Source organism: Hipposideros armiger, unplaced genomic scaffold, assembly GCF_001890085.2.
Source record: "Hipposideros armiger isolate ML-2016 unplaced genomic scaffold, ASM189008v1 scaffold_18, whole genome shotgun sequence".
Lineage (NCBI taxonomy): Eukaryota > Metazoa > Chordata > Mammalia > Chiroptera > Hipposideridae > Hipposideros > Hipposideros armiger.
The window spans coordinates 407118-421202 of NW_017731368.1; the positions used below are offsets into that span (position 1 = coordinate 407118).

General features: G+C 55.1%; 1 protein-coding gene and 1 long non-coding RNA gene across 2 annotated transcripts in view; both read left to right on the forward strand.

Moving 5' to 3' along the window:
- The first annotated feature begins 4540 nt into the window (after positions 1 to 4540).
- Positions 4541 to 9870, forward strand: CISH (cytokine inducible SH2 containing protein). The gene is made up of 3 exons (XM_019630648.1): positions 4541 to 4899; positions 7904 to 8124; positions 8356 to 9870. Exons 1-3 carry the CDS (start codon positions 4880 to 4882, stop codon positions 8883 to 8885), a joined length of 771 nt encoding a protein of 256 aa, XP_019486193.1. The 5' UTR covers positions 4541 to 4879; the 3' UTR covers positions 8886 to 9870.
- A 2897-nt stretch (positions 9871 to 12767) lies between these two features.
- LOC109375654 (uncharacterized) overlaps positions 12768 to 14085 on the forward strand; it is a 6933-nt gene continuing 5615 nt past the window's right edge. Inside the window, exon 1 of the long non-coding RNA XR_002122611.1 lies at positions 12768 to 12803. This is a non-coding gene — a long non-coding RNA (uncharacterized LOC109375654). The remainder of the gene's footprint in view (positions 12804 to 14085) is intronic.

Genomic DNA, 14085 nt, shown 5'->3' on the forward strand with positions numbered 1-14085 from the left:
TGCCCTCTGTGCATCTCCTGCTCATATCCTTGGCTTATTTTTTCCCTTGGGATATATAGCATCCTCAGATCAAAAATCCTAAATGTCCATTTGATCAGATCCATCAACTTCTCACCTTATAGTTTGGTTGTGTTTAAAAAGTTTTCTCCTCCCATTCCCAGTGACAGATGTTCTCTATTAGCTTTGTGGTTTTTCCCTCCCACATTTAGGTCTATTCTGAACTGATCTAAGACTACCTTACTTATTTTGAGCCAGTTTCCCATCACAAGCTGTTTAAACAAGTTATTTCACAAGTGAGGAAACGGAGGTCCCCTGAAAGGAAACAACTTGTCTAGAGTCGCAAGGTGTGTTGCTGTTTCCTTGGACAAATCTGCACTACTCCTGCACTTCCCGACCACCCCACCCCCAACTCCGAGGCTAAGGGTCCTGAACTTGGTGGCGCACTTGGACAAGGCAGGTGCGACTTGGGGCAGGATTGCTGCGCGTGCCTCTGCTGCCATCTACAGGCCACGTTCAGGACTGCAAGCACCGGAGCCTCCATCCCACTCATAGGTGACTCAGCCGTTCTTCTCCTGGCTTCGGGATTAGGGACAAATGACCCCCATGCCCCAACATACATACGCACGTAGACGCTTGGGCTGCAGGTACAGGCTCTTCAGAGTAGCAGCTCCTGGAAAGCGGGTACCCTCTGTGTGCAGGCATTGAATTGGATGGAGGGGAGGGGTCTCTACCCTGTTTCCTTAAGACGACCTTCAAAGTAGCAGGGTTCAGTGAAACAGGAGGCCCTGATGACAGCCTCAACTGATCTACTTAACCCTTCATTCATATCAGATGCTGACTGGGTGCTCTACCTGGGCACCTCATGACCTCACTGAGACTGGAAGAGGGAAGGGTGTATCCATCCCATGTAGCCTACATGACAAGACACACAAAACAGAGAAACCCTAGGAGGTCAAACAACCTGCCCGAGGTTAGCAGCTATCATAGCAGAGCCCCCATCCCAACTCCAAAGAACAATTCCAGGGCCCAGTTGTCACCCTCAAACTATACCTTCCTTTTGTATGCCTCCCTGCACCCCTCCCACATCCACATGTACAAACATTCTCACAGAGTTCACATATGCACATACATTTACCCATTTGTATATATACACACACAGAGATACACCAACATGCACAAGCACACAACACACACTCACACACATTTTGCCTAGCTGGACCCAGGACCTCTGTCCCTAAGCCCCAACTGAAAATCTCATTCAAGATCTCAGGGCTTTGGAGAAAGCCCTGAGATCCAGAAGCTTCCAATGCTTGGAAGCTGAAGAAGGATTCTCCTTCTAGAGGCAACTGGTTTGGGCCTGGTGAACCCATGGCTGAGCAAGCAGAGTCCCATTTATAAGCAGAGGGCTAGGCAGCTGAGGGTGGAGGCTGGCTCCTTGTCCCAGCCAAGGGCCTCTCCGTGCATTCTCTGAGATAACTTATTTTCTAAAAATGGAGTTAGATTACAATTGTTCTAAAAGTTTTATAATTGTGTGTTTCAAACTGGTGTCTTTTATTAAATTTTAATTGCGTAAGTAAAATTCCTTATTATAATAAGTTTGAACTATACAGAAATGTAAAAAGTCAGCAATGGCAATGCCTTTCCCTTTGCAGTCTCCATAACCATGCCAGTGCTTACTTAAGCACATACATTCCCCACATGGTTTCAACATAGACAGATGTTTTGCAACCGTTCACTTAATCCAGCAGAGTCAGAACGCTTGGTTTCCCCCCACTACTCATGTTCCAGCAGCTATCTGCCATGTCCAAGTGCACGCTGATGGGAGGATTCAGTATTTGGGATGGCTGGGCTGGGGCAGGGGTGGGTTCATGGTGGCAGCCTCTGCCACACAGCCCTCGTGATAGCTGTATGTCCAGGGGATGGGGCTAAGGCCTTTGGAATAGATTACAGTGACCAGGAGGTCTAGCAAGTGCCTGGGGAAGCTGAATACCCCTCCACACACATACATACATACATACATACATATCTACATGTGTGGACTGTCCTTCCGAGAGAGGAGAGGCTGCACATGGTGAGAATATAGAAACCAAATGAGCCAGACTTGGAGGAAGGCACTGCTGTGTATTGTTGTGGCCCATTTTATAACTGTTCTGGGTGAGGAGGTGCAGATTCTGCAGCTAGGGCCATCCCTGCCATGCAGGGGAGGGTTACCCTGGGACAATCTGTGGCTTTAGCAAGTAAAACCAGGAGAAGAATTGCCACTGGGTGGCAGTGTGGCATCAGCAGTCAGTGGGTGCTTGGGAAGCTGCGAGAGCAGGGGAGGTGATCATGAGATGGCCAGAGGAACCCACAACACCTGGGGTAAGCAGGCATGTAGGGCAAAACGGGGGCATACCACTGTTCCCAGCACTAGCTGAGTTGCATAGCGCTGTCAAATTCACAAAGGGTGGTTAGAGGGCAAAATCCTTGGGGCCCTTTAGTTTATACACAGAACTGCACAATCACTGACTTCTGTAGGGGATAGTTTCAAGGGGACACCCATGGTGGTCTGAGGGAAGCTTCACCGAGAAGCTTTCAGCTGGATCCTGAAAGATGCCTGGGAGTTGGCATGTCACAGGCACATAGAGAGGAAGTGGGGGAGAGTTTAGGGCCCCGGGCATCAAGCCCCAACTCACCACCTGCCAATTGGGAGATCTAGGGTACACTGTAACTTCTCTGTGCCTCAGTTTCCTCATCTGTAAAGAAGGGATAATATGTAGTAGTTAGACAATGAAATGAGGCTGGAGATTGCTGACAGCTCCTGGCACACAGTAAGCACTCAGTAAAGTAGTTACAGTTAGAGGGGAGGGGTAGAGTCTTGGAGTAAAGAGCTTGGGATTTGGCCCCAGAGAGGCCCTCAAGTCATAGCAAATTCTAGCTCTGCTGCTCAGCAGCTGTGAAGCCCTTTTGTCTTTATAGTAATGGGACAGTAGGCAGTTCCTATTGGAGAGACAGCACCTTATCCAGGGTCCCATGCTGGGCTCTCCAGGTGCCCCAACGATCAAATGGGTAATGAGGTCTCCATACCTGCCCCCCTCCCAAGAAACCAGCTTCTGGCCTAATCATGTGGAGCTTGCAAGGCTATACTGAACCTCAACTTCCTTTCAGGAAATTTACAGAGAAGTGGGTCCCCTGAAGTCATTTCTCGTCTTAACCAATTATTTTTTCCTATTTCACAGGGTTTTGCTTTTGGAGTCCCTGTTTTCCGCCCCCTCCCAGGCAGAGCAAACTTGGCCATGTCTGCCCTGGGGAAAGCCTGGATGCTATCATTCAGGCCTCTGCACAGTACCAGGAGTCTATCACCCCTGCCAGGGGACCTGAGCTCACCTTTCTGAGGAACCTAGGAGTATACACTGGGCAGTGGGAGAGGAGTGGACCCTGCCACTTCTCCAATTCTCTTCCCCTCCTTCTGGCCCAAGGTCTTGGAGGAGGTGTGCACAACCCCTGTGTTCTTTCAAGATGCTCGTTGGTGAGTCCAATGAACTGGGAAAAGGTGGAGAGGGTCTCGGATAGGAGTGTGAGCTTATGATTCAGAGTTGGAGTCAAACTCAGGCTCTGTTATTTCCTAGCAAGGCATTTTGTTCTCTGGGCCTCAGTCTTCTGGTCTGCATAATAATGGGGGCAATACCAGCTGTTGAAAATCAAACGTTGCAAGTGCTCCATGTGTATGGAAGCAGATGTCACTGCCACATCTCTCTACCTTTATCACCCTACCTCAGTTTAACTCTGAACGTTTGAAGCTCCAGGTCTCACTCCTGCATTTTTTGGGAGGCCCACCAATCCAGAGACACAAGTGAAAAGTCCTGTGGGGTCATCTGGGGGTTGACAGTTCCTGCCTGCCTCCCCAAGTCAGTAGTCACTTCTTCCATGATTGGTGCGCAGGCCAGAGGCCAGCGTGGGCCGAGACTGGATGGCCCTGCCTGGTGCACAAGGTTGGGATGTGTGCCTTTTCCCCCAACTCTTTCAGAGAAAACGTTCTCTATTGGATCCTTTTGGGTCTGGTGGCCACAGGCTTGACCCTGTGTACCCGCTCGAATCTGGGGCCTCCCTCTGCACCCCTACCATCCCCTCAAGCCCCTCTCCAAACCCCACTCATGCCATCCATCTCCGCATCACCCCACACAGAGTTCAGGGATCCGAGTGCGGCCCATAGGGGGTGCTTGCATAACAAGACAGACCACCTTGGAGGCCCGTGACCCCGCCCCCGTGCTGTCATCGGTTCTACAAAGAAATAAGAGGGCCTGTCCCCAACGAGGTGGAGCGCCCAAAAAACGTAAGGACTATGTAGAGCCCCAGCCCCTCCCTGGCCTTCTCCAAACCGGGTCTTTCCCTACTCTTGTTTTAGGTCACGCTTAACGCCGCTGGGTCACGTCATCCGCGGGTCCCTACCCTGCAATTGGCCCGTCCAGGCCACTCGGCTCCGCCTCCTACGCTGCAATTGGTCAGCGTGCAGGTCCCCGCCCCATTTTCCTGGAAAGTTCTTGGAAATCTGTCAAAGGTGTTTCCTTTAGAGGCCCACGGCCCCAGAAGCAGGAGTCGATGCCCCCGTCCGCGCCCCTCCGCGGCCTGGCTGCACAGCCGGCGGTTCTAGGAAGTCGTCGCTTCCGGGAAGGGCTGGGACACAGAGGACAAAAGATTAGGAGCCTTGCCCCGCCTCGCCGTCCTGTCCCGCCCCCCGCGCCCTCCCGGTCGGCAGGCGCCGCCGCCTCTCAGTCCCTGACCGCTGTCTGTGCGCCCTGGTTGCCTGCCCTGCAAGCGAGGTCTGCGCCCACTGGCTGCCTTCAGTAGCCGCCGTCCGGCTGAGCCCCAGCTCCAGAGCTGCCGCCGCTGCTGCCGGGACATGGTCCTCTGCGTTCAGGGGTAAGAGCGGCTGTCAGCCCCAGCCCAGCCTCCACGCGCGGGACACGGGAGAGTACCAGTCTCGTGCTAGCCGCCCGGTATTGGGAGGGTTTGACGGGTTGGAGATGACCGCGCGGAAAGACATCGGGAGTGACAACAGGGAATGGTGACAACGCCGTCACCACCTCTACTCTCACTGTGGGCAGGGAAACTGGGGGTCGGCTGGCCACGGGAGGAGCATAGGGTGAGCCAAGCCTGGGTTCTGGCTGGAGCAGGTAGACCCCAAAGGCAGTGCGTCCTCCAAAACGTGACTCACCTGCCCAGACCCCCTGCTGGGCCAGAGCGCTCTACCCTCGCCTGCCGACTGGTGACCTTGAGCCAGCCCCTGCCTCTCTCTATTCCATCACCCCCTCTCCTGCCCTGGGCTAACAATTAGGCTCTTCTTGGGAACCGGCCTGAGATCCTTGCCTCTCCTCAGGCTGGCATCTGCCGACCAGCAGCTCTTTACAGAGCCTGGTTCTGCCTGGGGCACCCTGACAATTGCCTCACCCCCTCCTCTCAGCCCAGTCTGAGATCCTGCCTCCCTTCTCCAAGTTTCCCAGAGACTCGCAAGGCTACTGATAAGACAGAGGCTTGGGCTCAGCTGTGCATTCTTGTCACATTCCCTCTGTGGAGAGTTTCAGCTCCCCCTTCCACCAAAGGGCCTGGTGCTCTCCAGACTGAGCTCACAGCTCAGAAAGCCCCAGGGAGAGCTGGGTGGCCCAAGGACTGCTGTTATCAGAACTGGGCGGTACCAAGTTAGGGAGCGAAGGTGGGGCAAGACTGAAGTGCCCCTTGCCCTTTGCTCTGAGCAGTCCTGTTTTCAGGATGGAGACCTGCCTGGAGGTGTCAGGAAAACTACTCCTATACTTCTGATTGTCTCCAGCATCTGCCTTCCTCCACTCTGAATTCTGGGACTCCTGAACACCTCACCACCACCCCCCACTGCCTTCATCCCCGGACACACACACACCCCCACCTCGCCCCAACTCTTGGGTCCTACACTCTCTTTCACTTTGCTCTAGCTGAACCTCAGGGCCAGTGTTGTATGTTAGTGAGCAAGATTTTAAGACCTACACACACACACAGCCACAGACTAGCTGGTGCCCTCCTGGGGTAGGGACAGGGGTTCCCAACTCTAGGTTTGCTGCCAGTTTTGCTGAGGGGTCTCCCCTCAGGGCTGAGTTTGCTCCACTGGCATGTGTCCCCAGGCAGGACTCACAGGCTAAGACTTCACAGCAGGCACACACATGTACAGGCCACCCACACCTGGAGCGCACCACCCCCGCCATGGATGACACAGCCACAGACACGCCCCTCCCCAGATAGTCACTCACCAGGAGCTTGTGAAAACCAACACAACCATTCATGCACCCAGACACCATATCAGCCTTAGAGGTGTCCACACCCACATGTGCCCTGCTAAGTTGTCTGGACATGGCCACCCCCAGAGGCTCCAGCCTGACCGGCTAGCCGCCTAACATGCTGGCAGATTTCTAAACCTGAGCGGAGCTCTGAGGCCCAGCAGGCAGACCACCCAGCCATTTCCTTGGAACTCAGCCTCCAGCCGCCTGAGTGGGACCCCAGAGCCCCCATAGTGCAGCCAGGGTGTGTGTGGAAGAGTATGAAGCAGGCGGTGGTGTGCCAAGGTCTTGTGGCCCCTTCTACTCATGAGTGGTCCTTGGCCCTGATTTGTTAAAATCTTCTGCAGGTCACCTCTCACCTTTACTGTCAGGTCTGGCTCCTGCTGCCAGATCCTGTGCCCATCTCTTCCTGCCTCATGAGCAATACCAGGCACTGAACCCATGCTGTCATCTCTGCCTGGAGTGCCTTTCCCCCTATTCCTTCCTTTGGCCTGGCAGACTTGGTTCAGGAGCAGGGAGACCCTGACTTTCCCGTGACACCCTTTGCTTTTATGACTGGGTTATAAGTTCTCTTTGAGGCTTGGGCCAGTGGTTGTTTTTTTTTTTTAAATCTTGGTGTCCTGAGACCCAGCAGGGGACCAGACCCAGAGCTGAGGCCTAAGGATGTATTTTGTGAGGAGTAAGGGATGACCAGCAGTCCCTTCCTTGGGAACCAGGACTATGCTGAGTGGGGTTGCCCGAGAGAGAAGCTACTGCTCACATTGGGGCCAGCTCAGCAACCCAACCCTAGCCAACTGAGAATATGGTGTGGACAAAGCCCTCGTGATCTGGGCTGGTAGGACCCTCACTGGGAGTGAGGAAGCAGTCCTAGTGACAAGCAAGGTTTGCCTAAGATCATAGAGCCTGGTAGGGCTGGCCTGCCAGAGTGGGAACTGGAATGTGAGATGAGTTCCCTGCCCTTTGGCAGGAGCCCCTGTTTATGGGAGGTGGGACTTCCCACTGCCTTGAGAGGCCGCTGTCACCCCCCAGACCCTCAGCTGGGAGGAGCAGAGAGCAGGATGGGAGGCTGACCTGTTTAAGCCCTGCCGAGTGTGGACCTAGGTCCCTCCAGTACATACTCCTGTCCATGGGGAGGTAGCACGTGACCTCAGGCCTCCTACCATAATCTTGGGCCTCTCTGGAGGACCCCACGCAGGCCCATGCCAAGACCAATGCTATTTAACAGCCCACCTCAGCCAGGAGGGCACCAGTGTGAGAGGTTTCTGCGCACTGGATTCTTTCAGTGTGGTGCGGACACTGAGCTAGAAATGCCTATGGGGAATGATCTGTGGTTTTGGTTGGTGCAAAATAGAGATTACCTAATGTTTAATGAATGCAGGAGGGTGGAGAAGTCTCTTTCAAAAGAGAACCCACGTGTTGGGGAAGCAATCAAGGGGACTTTTGTGATGACAAGTGGGAGGTGGGTACTGGACTCATTGAGCCCAGGGGTGAGCAGAGGGGAGGCTGAGGCTCATAGTAAGATGGACTGGCCAGAGGTCATGTAGACAGCCTGGGGCGTAGGGGATCTCTGGAAATGGGGAGAACACAGGGCCTCCACTCACTGCCAATCCACTCCCTTCTAGACCTTGTCCTTTGCTGGCTGTGGAGCAGATCAGGCAGCGGCCCCTGTGGGCCCAGCCCCTGGAGCTGCCTGAGCCAGCTATGCAGCCTTTACCTGCCGGGGCCTTCCTGGAGGAGGTGACAGAGGAGACCCCGGCCCAGCCAGAGAATGAGCCCAAGGTGCTGGACCCAGAGGAGGATCTACTGTGCATAGCCAAGACTTTCTCTTACCTTCGGGAATCTGGTGAGTCTAAGGAGGAGGGCCTTGTCCTAGGCAGTCCGAAGGGGGAAGCTTAGCCCTGCCTGTTAAATCTGATTTGAGAGTCATGGCCCTGCCCTGGGGAGTCTGATGAGGGAGGTACAGCCCTCCCCAGGAAGCATGAAGCGGGAGGCAGAGCCGTCCCCTGCCCTGGGTTGGTGCCCCCAGCTAATTTCCACTGTGACCAGTCTCTCACCCCCCTCTTCACTTGCCTAGGCTGGTATTGGGGTTCCATTACGGCCAGCGAGGCCCGGCAACACCTGCAGAAGATGCCAGAGGGTACATTCCTCGTACGTGATAGCACTCACCCCAGCTACCTGTTCACACTGTCGGTCAAAACCACCCGAGGTCCCACCAACGTGCGCATTGAGTACGCCGACTCCAGCTTCCGCCTGGACTCCAACTGCCTATCCAGACCACGCATCCTGGCTTTCCCAGATGTGGTCAGTCTTGTGCAGCACTATGTGGCCTCCTGTGCTGACACCCGAAACGACAACCCTGACCCTGCACCCACTCCAGCCCTGCCTATCCCTAAGGAAGACGTGCCTGGTGACCCAGCACTGCCCACTCCTGCGGCCACTGCTGTGCACCTGAGACTGGTGCAGCCCTTTGTACGCAGGAACAGTGCCCGCAGCCTACAGCACCTGTGCCGCCTGGTCATCAACCGTCTGGTGGCCGACGTGGACTGCCTGCCACTGCCCCGGCGCATGGCCGACTACCTCCGACAGTACCCCTTCCAGCTCTGACCCAGCCAAGCACCCTCCCTGCCTCACCCAGCCATCCCCTGGAGGGGACAGCAGCCCCAGCTGGACTTGGGCTCTCACTGTTTCTCCTCCAGTCATCCTGCTGCCCACGTTAGCTGGACCAGGAAGAGTCAGCAGGAGCAAGGCTAGGCATGAAGGATAGGGTCAAGTGTCACACAACTTGGAGGTCGCACCCCCAGCTCCCATGTGGCTCCATGGTGGGGAGCCATGTGTCAGAAGAGAGGGAGACAAGCAAGACCTCATCTCACCCCGTGGGCTGGGCCCAGGCCCCCGCTCGCCTGCCGTGTCTTCCTGAACTGTGCAGACTTTGCCCGCCCTGGCTCCTCAGTTCGCAGGGTGGGGCATGCCTCCTCCTTCCAGCCGCCTTTCTCAGGGAGGATGGTGGCCAGAGGAACTAAGGTTGACAGTTCCAGTGCCCTGGTGGGGGAGCAGGCCAGGCTGCGGACTGCACAGTTAGACACTATTTATTTATTTATTTATTCTCCTTGGTTGGTCTCAGGGTGAGTCAACCCCACCTCTCTGCCCTGAGCCCTAAGTGCTACAGAGACCCCAGGTCTGCCCCAGCTTCTCTAGTTCTTCCCTGTGGAGAGCCCCCATCCTGAGACGGGTTGCTGGACCCAAGGTGATTGTGGATGTCCTGGAGCTGACCCCACAAACCTGTGAATGTGTCCACCCGCTTCTGCCCCCAGCCCCATTTTGAAAGGGTGATTGAATGGACAAGAAAATGGAGCTACCGCTTGGGGACCCATCAGAGCCTGCCGTTCACCCGCTGGCAGGGCAGAGCTCTGTCTGCGCAGAGCTGGTCTTGCTAGGACACAGCCCTGCATGAGTGCACGTGCCAGGCCAGGAAGGGCTGCCGCTCCGCTCTGCTGGGTCTGCCTCCTGCCCAGGGAGGTTCCTGCCATGAGAGAGAGAAAGAAATACATATCTGATAAGATTTTATAAAATAATTATTATAACCAAAAAAAACCAGTTTGGTAGTTTTATTTCTTCTACCAATTTTCCTGTAATGACAATAAAATTGTACTTTTCATTTGTGGAGCCCTGAGTGGGACCTCTTTTGAGTTCTGTACACAGTTTGCCCCTTTTATCTTATTATCATTTTGTTATCACTTTACATCTGGGGCAGCTGAGGCCCAGGGACCTGATGCGGCTGAACAGGCCCTGCCCAGGAGAGTGATGAGAGAGGTACAGCCCTCCCCAGGGTTGCATGAAGTGGGAGGCATAGTGGAGGGGACAGGGAACAGCTTTTATCCTTTCATTTCCCCTTGTTCCCCTTGGAAGATAGGAGGCAGGAGGTGAAAGCCAGTCGGGCTGCCTACAGGGTCACTGCCTCGGCCACTGCCAGGTGGGGGGTAGTGGCAAGGGAGCACCGGACCTGAGAGATGTGTAAACAGGAGATCCCAAGTAAAGATTAAACGTGGAGAATTCTAAGGGAGTAGGTGCTGTGGACTATCCCTGGGGGCAGCATCTCCTGAGATGATGAGGCCAACAGTCAGAAGTCAGGGCCAGCCATCCCAGGGAGAAGGTACAGGGAGTGCCAAGGCACCAGGGCATGACTAGGAAGCTCATATTCCCAACCACATGGAGGCCTAGGTAGGGGTCATTCTGTGCAGTGGGGCAGAACATTGAGTTGGGGATGGTAGCGAGTAAGCTGGCAGGGTCTGGCCTGGGGTGGGGCTGGTGGGGCTCTGGCCCAGGCTGGTTGGGGTTGGGGGACCCTCTCCTCTCAGAGTCCTACAAACCAAAAGTAGGTGAAGAGCAATTAAAATGAAAACACTCTCCCTTGTTTGATGGTCTGACTTGGGAACACTTCTGCACCTGGAATCCCACTATGTCCTGAAATTTCCTGCGCCTTTACTTGAATGCCTCACAGGAAAGCTCCTCTGAACCTTGTTCATAGTCTTCTAACCCTTACTTTAGAAATAGTTCTAACCTTCCCGTTTTCTTAGCCTTTAGACGATTAGAAGTTGCAGATTAGAAGAGGCCAATGCTGGCAGATTGAGAGGGAGAAGTTGTGAGAAGTGACATGTTGATGACGAGGAGGAGGCAGGAAAGGATAAAAAGCAAGAACTGTGGAGGCCCCGGACTTTGGGAGCTGATATTGGGTGAGAATGAGCAGGAGGCGGGTGAGGACTGGCTTTACTGGGAGTGGTGCCCAGACCCAGATGTTCAGCTGGTGCCTTTTCTGTTGTTGGCTACAGGCCCCAACAGCATGCCCCCTTCAGGTGACAATGGCCCTGCCAGGGATGTCTGCCGCTCCTCATTGCTTCAGCCTGGATCTTACCCCTTTGTGATTCCCAAAATGCCTGAGGTGACCCCTCTGTCTGTTCCGCCCCCAGTTATGAGTCACCCAGTGGGCGGGTAAAGGACATGGAGGGGCCAACGTCAGGCTGTTCCCCACCTGGTGCCGTAGTCTGGACAGAAAGCTGCTTTGGCCAGAGGAAGCCAGGAAGTTCATTGTCCACAGAGGGGTGATGTCTCAGGGTCCCCACTAGGTGCTGGCAATGGACAAGGGCTTTGTGCCTCATGTAGTGCTCACCACGACCCTGGGAGTAGCTCTAAATATTACCTATACTCCACAGATGAGGAAACTGAGGCCCAGAGGAGAAAGGGACTGGCTGAGGAAGTGAGGCACAGAGTAGAGCTAGCCCTGAGGGGTCCCAAATGCCCATCTGCCCCTGGACTGCTGCATGAAATGGCGAGGACAGCAGCTGGGGTGGCAGCTGTCAGGCAAGTTGCTCTTGGATGCTGGTTTTATGCCCCTGAGTCTCTGCCTGCTAAGGTCTCTGGAGCCAGCGGAGGTCCTATCCTCCTCGCCCTTGACTCAGCTCAAGCCAGGGTTCCTCTCTTGCCTGGGGATGGGCTGCCAGCTACTTCTAACCACGGTACTTTTCTGCTTCAATCTTATTTTCACGTTTCCCCATTGGGGAAGTGAGTGATGCCTGCCTAGAACAGAAACAGTGGAGGTAGTGTCATTGAGTCCCAGACCCAAGAGAGAGGCCCAGCCTGACAGATGCTGACAATCCTCTGGCCAATGCGATCACCCCTGGGTGGTCCTGGGCTAGTAAGAGGGGCACACTCTGCCAGCACTGGCCAGGGAGAGGGAGGAGCCGTCCGGTGGGTGCACAGCCCTGCACAACATACAAATAATAGCTGGTGGTCACCCTTTTCCGATTAAGTCCTTTCCCAGCTCATGTGCTTCTTGGGTATGAACTGGGCCAGACTTTATCCAGGCCCTGGGGGCACAGCAGGGAAGAAGATGGACATGATGCCCATCCTTGGGGGGCTCATGGGCTGGTGGACAAGAGACAATAAACAAGTGAACAAATGGGTACTCAGGAAAAGTTTTGAGAGTGAATAAAGCAAAGCAGAGAGCAGAGCAGAGAGTGGTGTTGAGTGTGGGGGCACTGCTACAGAGGAGAGGGTCAGGGAGCAGGGTGGCACTGAGCCTGGACACCCGAGCAAAGAGCAGGAGCTGGCTATGCCCACAACATAGGGTAAGGACATTCCAAGTGGCAGGAACCACCAGTGCCAATGGCCCTGAGGCAGGGACAAACCTGGTCTGATACAAGCTAAGCGTCTGGAATGGCTGCCCAGGGCAGAGGAGGCACATGGGATGGTGGAGCGCCTCTTCAGAGTTTAGCAGGAATATGCTCTGATCTGATGCTCATTTCTAAGGGGAGGACCTGTCAGCTGGGTGAGGATGGCCCCACAAGGGCCTGGGAGCAGGAGGCCAGAGGAGATTGAGAGGTATGAGATACGGCAAGGTAAGGTGAGGTGGGAGTGGGAGGAGGCAAGGGCTGCAGCTTGGCGATCTGGGCGGGAGTTCATGCTCCACTGCGTTCTCACCGAAGCCTTGCACACCAGCAGAGGTTGTTCCCATTTGCAGCTGAAGAGGTAAGACTCGGAGAGAGGTAGTGGCTTTTTCAGGGTCACACAGCTTTTGAGGGGCAGAGCCAGGGTTCAAACTCTGACTCCAGAGCTTGTTTGTGTACCTACTGCTCCGCTCTGCCTCCCAGGGGTTAGCAAGCTAAAGCCCTGGCTCCCACAAGGTGCTGAGGGCATGCAAAAAGGGGTGGGGCAATTCAGGAGGGCTTTCTGGAGGAGGGGGCAGGGGCTGAGGGCTGGGCCCTGAAGGATTCTGCCAGGCCATGGGGAGGTGGGTTTGGAGATTGATCCTGTGTGGTATGCCTCCCTGGGTTCACAACACCCCTCCAGAACAACTTTGGGGACGGAGAGTCCACTAGGTCATCCAGGTTTCTCTTGTCAGTGAGAAGAGATCTTGCTGGGACACTTCATCCCTGATCACTGAGTGTCCTAACACCCCCTGGATCATCGGGGCCCCTGCACCTGGGTCCGGCTTTTCAGCTGCCAGCTGAGCAAATCTTGCTAGGCTAAGGATGAACACAGGTCTGAATGGGGCTGGGGGCATGGCCAGGCCGGCTCCACTCTCAGAGGGGAACCCTTCAACCCTGCGCAGCCACCCACAGAGCAGTGGAGGGGCAAGGGGCCTGACATAGGCCTGAAAGAAGGCAGGACGATTCTGGGGACCTCCCAGAGGCCCTCTTCCTCCAGGAGAAGTGGAGCCTGTGCAGGCCTGGGCAGCCCTTTCACACCAACCTGTTAGACCAGTTTCAATATAAAGCAGGTTCAAGCTTTGCCAGAAATTCGGTTGCTTCTCGTGGCGAATGTGTCCTCCCCACCCCATGACTGTGAGGTGTGGGGCCCCATCCCCAGCTTAGACCAGCCACACAGCCGGCTGCCCAAGGGGCCACTCACCCCAACAGTCACTCTGGGGCAGCAGCCCCACACCCTGGTTTTGCCCCAGCCTTCCCTCAAGTCTGGACTGAGGGCTGCGCACTTGGTTCTGGGGACTTTCCCTCAATCTCACTGAACTCAGTTGATTCCTCGGCTGTGAAACAGAGAGAGTGACAGCACTTCTCTCAGAAGGGACATGGGGGTCCAGGGGGACTGGGGGCTTTTGAGGTGATGCTAAGGAGAGCCTGAGAAGGTTCAACCTGGCAGTTGCTGCCGCTGTCATTGTAACTACTCCTTGTCCATCTGTTTGTTTTAATCCCGTTTGCGAGGTGAGCTGGGCAGGTATTGATGTCCCCTGGGGTCCCCGTGGAAGCTGCAGGGCAGCTGGGCTGGAACTCGTGGGTTTCTGAGCAGCTCCGAA

Coding starts and splice junctions, on each gene's coding strand:
- CISH (XM_019630648.1), top strand. CDS start 4,880: ATGGTCCTCTGCGTTCAGGG. Junction 4,900..7,903: donor ATGGTCCTCTGCGTTCAGGG/GTAAGAGCGGCT, acceptor ACTCCCTTCTAG/ACCTTGTCCTTTGCTGGCTG. Junction 8,125..8,355: donor CTCTTACCTTCGGGAATCTG/GTGAGTCTAAGG, acceptor TCACTTGCCTAG/GCTGGTATTGGGGTTCCATT.